This window comes from Mastigoproctus giganteus, chromosome 13 (assembly GCF_048544385.1).
Source record: "Mastigoproctus giganteus isolate SK-2022 chromosome 13, ASM4854438v1, whole genome shotgun sequence".
NCBI classification, from domain to species: domain Eukaryota; kingdom Metazoa; phylum Arthropoda; class Arachnida; order Uropygi; family Thelyphonidae; genus Mastigoproctus; species Mastigoproctus giganteus.
Genome location: NC_143587.1, coordinates 48696066 through 48702065, shown reverse-complemented (window position 1 = coordinate 48702065; position 6000 = coordinate 48696066). Strand labels below are relative to the sequence as shown.

Genomic DNA, 6000 nt, shown 5'->3' with positions numbered 1-6000 from the left:
GGCATTCAGGTTCCCTTCTAAGCCTTTTGGGCTGGTTGGTGTCACGGTCGTTGTCAGCAATTTCTGACCTTGAGCTTGATGGCTCTAAAGGTGGATAATTAGTCGTATCCATGTTAGCTCCTTTTGGCCCTGGGGGTATATTTTTACCACCCAGATTACCGGCCCCGCCACGGGGAGGCAGGAGCAGTGCCGCTTGTGGCCAAGCGTATAGGTTAGTACAATTAGTAAGACTAATTTAATTAAAGAAAAAGGTTCTTTCCTTCTTCTGGGCTCTCTTCTTAGTGCTTTTAAGAAAAAGGGCTACTTAACGAAAAAGTTTAATAATCAAGGGAGAAAACAAAAGAGAACCTAGTCGCTTAGAGGAAAACGCTTTTCAATCGCACGAGAATCGCTTGGCCACGGAAATGCTTGGCACCCGGGGCCGAAAATAATATAGCTGACCAATGTAACTAAAGAAAATCAACTTTTGTGATAATAATCACAAAGACACAGACTTTTAAAAAAGTATGTATTTTCAGCTCACCATTTAGGACCATTCAATGTTCAAAATGGAAAATTAGGAATTATTGTTGGTCATTTGTAGTTCCCTGATACGATAAGAGAAATACATACACACTAGTTTTCCAATAGGAAACAAGGTCAGATGACTCCATTCTTTCGGTAACAGCCATTCAAGCACAACTCTGAAATAGGTTACATGGCATGGCAATGAAATACATATGTTCTTTGTTGCATAAAACACTGTTTGTTAAAAAATTTAAAATCTGTTGCAAAACAACTGTTACAGTTATGACCAATGCTACAAAATTAACCATATCTACTGCATGGTGTGATGTTCTTGAATTATAACCTAGTACTGCTTGTCTAGATGAGGAGGCAACATTTTCATAATCACGGTACACTCTCTGTATTATGCCTACTACGATACGATGTCATGAGACTGTGCTGAACAGAGTTAGTTCTTCTTACTTGTACTGTGTAACTATGATAATTTCCGATGGTCTGTGCCAGTATAGAAGCAAAGTAGACAAAGTTGATCAGACTCTGATATAATAAAAGAAATAAAAATAATTAAAAAACCTAAATCATAAAAAGAACAGTTTTATTAGCAAGATTCAAGAGTATACACTATTTTTTTTTTTTAATATTTATCAGTATATATTAATGATAGCCATATGAGTAAAGCATGTGTTATGTATATATACATGAGCGTACACACACATTTAATTCAAATAAATTTTAATTCAATAACCGTTTATATTTAGGGTTAAAATAACGGGCAGATAGTAATGGTACAACAGTGGTTCTCAAATAGTGCACTGAGAACATAGGTAGTAATCTACTTTAATGTAAAATTTAAAAAATAATGATACAATAAAAAATAAATGAGAATATGCCACATATCTAGAATATTTACTAGTAATCATCATCTGTCATCATTCTGCTATTCCACGGGTCGAAGTATGAGGCCTCGCCATCATGCCCTGTCTCTACTTCTCTCCGTCGTTGATTTCACTCCAGTTTTCCCCTCTCTTAATGACATTGGTCATTATCATGCACTTCCACCTCATTCTTGGTCTCCCCAGTGGTATTTTGTCCCTTAATTGTAAATCAAACATTCTTCTTGGTAAACACCTCTCGTTTATCATCTTGACATGTCCAAACCATTTCAAATGGAACCTTTGAATCCTATTCTGGAGTTTTTCAACCTGAATTCTCTCCCTAATCACATCATTCCTGATTTCCTGGTTTTGTCTTTCCGGCTATGCTACTCACAAATCTCATTTCTGCCCCCTGCATTCTGCTTTCTTCTTATAGTCCAGTTTCAGATGAATACATCACAATTGGTACATAATAGGTCTGGTATATAGCCTTCTTACACTTCAGTGATATGTTCCTGTTCCAGATCAGATCTCGTCTGCCTATAGAAATTCCCACCCGCTTGTATCCTTCTACTTATTTCTTTGTCTATCACTCCAGTCTTTGTGATGGTGCTTCCTAGATACCTGAAGTTGTTAACCATTTTTAGCTCTTTCCCTACCATTGTAATGTATCCATCAGGCTCGTCACTCCTCCTGACTGAAAACCAGTCCAAATTCATTGGCTCTAGCCCACATATCAACTTGCTGTTGCACTTGTTCCCTGCTCTCTCCCCATATACAGAGGTCATCTGCGAAGAGCATGACTTTCGTCTGGTCTTGTCTAAGTTGTTGTTGTTGTTGTTATGGGGGGGGGTTAATGCTGCATAAGCTGCTATGGCTATAATGCTGTCCAAGTTGTTCCGCCACTCTACATTGCACATCATTTGTGACAGCTATGAACAGTAGTGGCGGCAGGACACCTCCTTGCCTCAAACCTGATGTTATTTTGAAGATCTCTGTCAACCCCATCACTGTTCTTACTTTGCTCACCATGTTGGAGTGCATATTCTCAATTCTCTCCACAAGATATTCCTCTATCCCCAATTTTCTCAAAACCTCCCACACTTTCTCTCTCTCTTGATGGCATCAAATGCTTTCTTTATGTCCAAAAATGCCATCTATAATTCTTTATTGTGTTCATAACATTTTTCCATCAGTTGCCTGATGCAGAAAATTAGATCCACCATCGATCTGCCAGGCCTAAAGCCATACTGTTCCTTGGCCATCCTATTACTAGAAAATATTCTGGTAAAATTTGCACTAGATACATATTTTCTTATTCCTGTTTACAGGGGCATTCCTAGGGTGAATGAAATTTGGCACCCCCCTTTAAAATTTTCTTCATATGTGTATGTAAGTTTCAGATTTTCAGGTGACCCTTGAACGTTGGCAACCGGGTGCAATGCACCCTTTGCATCCTCGGAACAGCCTGCCCCTGCCTGTTTATTATTAAATTATTTAAAACTCCTCAGCCATGTTTTTTTTAAATTTAAACACCCATAGCTCCCTAACCATTCAGAATCAGACATACATTTACATGAACTGTTTTCCAGTCCAGAATCAATCCTGAATGTACATCCCATGTGTTATAAATACCCAGTATATACAAAATAATATACAATACAGCAATATTTTTTTTTTTAAAAATGAATGTTTATTAATTATATAAGTGCTTTATTTGAATATAAAATAAGAGTAAAATCAAATTAATAACATCAACACTAATTTAACTAAATTTAAATTTTCTTATTTTTGCTAATGAAAATTTTCTAATAATTCTTTGAAGGTCAAGGTTATATTTCATTTTCAATGGCTATTACTGCTAAATGTGACGACAAACTATTCTGAGACACTGTATACTGAAAATGATTTTTTTATTCATTTTAATTTAGAAAAAGAACATTATCCAATAGCAATAGTCAAAGGAAGATTTAAAAGAATTCGTAAAGAAATTGCAATGCTTGGAAAAGAACATCATTGGCAAAGCTTCAAAGTTGCATTAACTGATGTTGACAGACTTTAAGTTAAATAACATGTAATTGTTGACGCAATTCATTTTATTTCTTGTTTTCTTTAACTGTAGGTTCTGTAAGCCTTACAGTTTTCTTTTAATTGGTGCAGTTGGCATGCTTATTAATAATACAATATTAAAAAAAAAGAGCTTTTTAATGTCAGATTAGTAGATAGTAGCTAAAATTAATGTCGGTAATAGTAATAAAAGGAAACGATTAATAAAATGGCTTTTATAATTAGAGAATATGTACTGTTGTAATAAAGCTTGGATAGTCATCTCAATAAAGAAAAAACTTTCCCTTCTCTTCCTATACCACTGAATCAAATTCATCCTAGAATTTATTTATTCAGGTCAAATATTCTCATGTTTGACTTTGCTGTAGCTTTCAGCAAATTTGTAAACATGCTAAAAAAAAAATTCAAAAAAATATGCCAAGAGTATGGAAAATATAGAAATTGTACTACTTTGGCTAACCAAAGTAGTACCATGTATAACCACGTTGGCTACTCTATTATCATTGGAAAAGCTTCAAAATCAAACTAATAATAGCTTGTAATTAATCAATGTAATTAACAAATAACAAAAACAATCCAACCCAACCAAACCCAATCCTGGGAATTCCTTCTTGGTAAGTCCTCTGGGATTATATGTGGCACTGGTCCATAAAAAGCAATGGCCATTTATAACCAAATGTTCACAGTTTCCTAGGTATTAGCAGAAGCATCTGGTGAGTATGGGCTTGGCACACCCAGGGTCCTGAGCAAAACTGTCTTCACAGATAAGGCATTTTGATCTGTGCTATACAATTATTGTACACTTTGTCTGCCACAACAGCAGTAGATACAAAACAGACTTGCCTTCAACATATGTCCTCTTATATACTTTCAGCAGGAAATATATTTTGTCTGTTGGAGAATATTTCAAAAGTTTTATTCAAACTCATACTGTATGATACCAATAGCTTTTGAAGTCTGAGCTATTCTCAGTTAGTCTTCCCTTTATCACTGGAAGGGTTCCATTTTTAAAGCTTATTTATGTTTCAAATTTTCTAGCTAAGGCTGGTTTATGAAATATTCCAGTTTCACATGTATATTTATTTATTTATTTTATTTAAAAATTTTTTTCACAGTAAATTTTCTGAAAACTTAATTTTTGTTCTAACATCATTTGAATTTCCATTTCCTTCAAAAGGGCCAATCTGGGAATATTTTCTGATTTGATTCATGGCTTTCTTTCTTTTATTCTGCAATTTTTTACTTGGTAAGTACATCAGTTTGTTACAGTATAGGGACACAACCTCTCAACCAAACCCTATGTCAGGATTTGGTTATTTGTTCACCAAGGCTTTGGCGAACAAAAAGAAACAAAATGAGGCCCTGAAATTTCCTTCTTTATATAATTTTCATTCCATTTTACTTTTATTGTATTGTATTTTGATTTATAAATTTTGCACCCTTTGAAAGCACTGGCTGCAGAGGACGTAATATTGTCTCAGCTAGCTTTCTATACATTCATTGGCACCTTCCAATATATTTCCCAAATTCAATGCAGTGTAGTGCTGAATATGTACAATAAATAACATCGATATTATTCTTTGCAATTAGTTTTGATTTCCCAATAGTTGCTCTATCAGACTGTTTAGATACTGCCCTCCCTTAATTTCTTTTATTTCAACAAAATTTTTTTGGTCATATCAAGTCAAGAAGTGAACTGTGATAATAGTAAATTGGTTTAATTATTCATTTCCTTTAATTAATTACCAAATAAATTAAATGTTAATATTGATTTTCAATTTTAATTATAATATGATTAATTCTAATTATAACAATAAAACGTTAATATTAGCTATACAAATGCTTATACATCTGTTTTATGTATCGGATCATTCACTGATTACTTAACCCAAGGAGGGGAAAAGGATCACATAATGTTATGATGTGTTACAGTGGGAAGTGATTAATCACATGAACATTAACAGATATTTTACAAAAATAAAACACAATGTGGGTTGAATTGGAATATTTCATTACATAATGGGGAAGAGATTTAATATGTTATGAATGCTACTGGAGGGAGGAGTGTTCAAAAAGGTAAATCATATTAAATATTTGTGAAATGGCCCAACGAATTTAACTGTTTAAAAAATACAGAGTACATTTGAGGAATGTGAGCGAAACACTTACCTGAAAGCACAAGATAAGGGTAACATACCAGGCTCTAGGTTGTACATTGGCAGCTCCTACAGAAAAGAAAATCAACATCAATAACTAATAGTTCACCTAAAGGAATGAAAGTCATAATTCCTATGCTTATATACCATTTTTGCAAATTTATAGGATACTTGTGTAATCTTGTGTTCCAAGAGCTAGGTCTCTCTGATGCTCTGGAGTGATATACATTGGCAGGTCTAGTGACATTAGCATTAGCATTAGCATTAGTAGAGGCATTTGATGCAAGAAAAAAAAAAAAAAAACCCACTTCCACTTCACCCCTCTGTTCGTTCAAAATACCTGTCCAGCTGAGCCTTAAACTTATTTAGGCTATCAACTTCCACTACAAGGGATG

At 34.3% G+C, this 6000-nt stretch overlaps 1 protein-coding gene across 2 annotated transcripts in view; it reads right to left on the bottom strand.

Moving 5' to 3' along the window:
- Positions 1-577: 577 nt before the first annotated feature.
- Positions 578-6000, bottom strand: part of LOC150076020 (uncharacterized) — a 42083-nt gene continuing 36660 nt past the window's right edge. Inside the window, exons 7-8 of one of the 2 annotated variants that reach the window (XM_090387533.1) lie at positions 5619-5674; positions 578-1044 (exon numbers count right to left, since the gene is read on the bottom strand). In XM_090387533.1, coding sequence (XP_090243659.1) covers positions 892-1044; positions 5619-5674 — 209 coding nt within the window. In that variant the 3' untranslated portion in view covers positions 578-891. The remainder of the gene's footprint in view (positions 1045-5618; positions 5675-6000) is intronic. The other variant, XM_090387534.1, reaches the window with a different exon arrangement.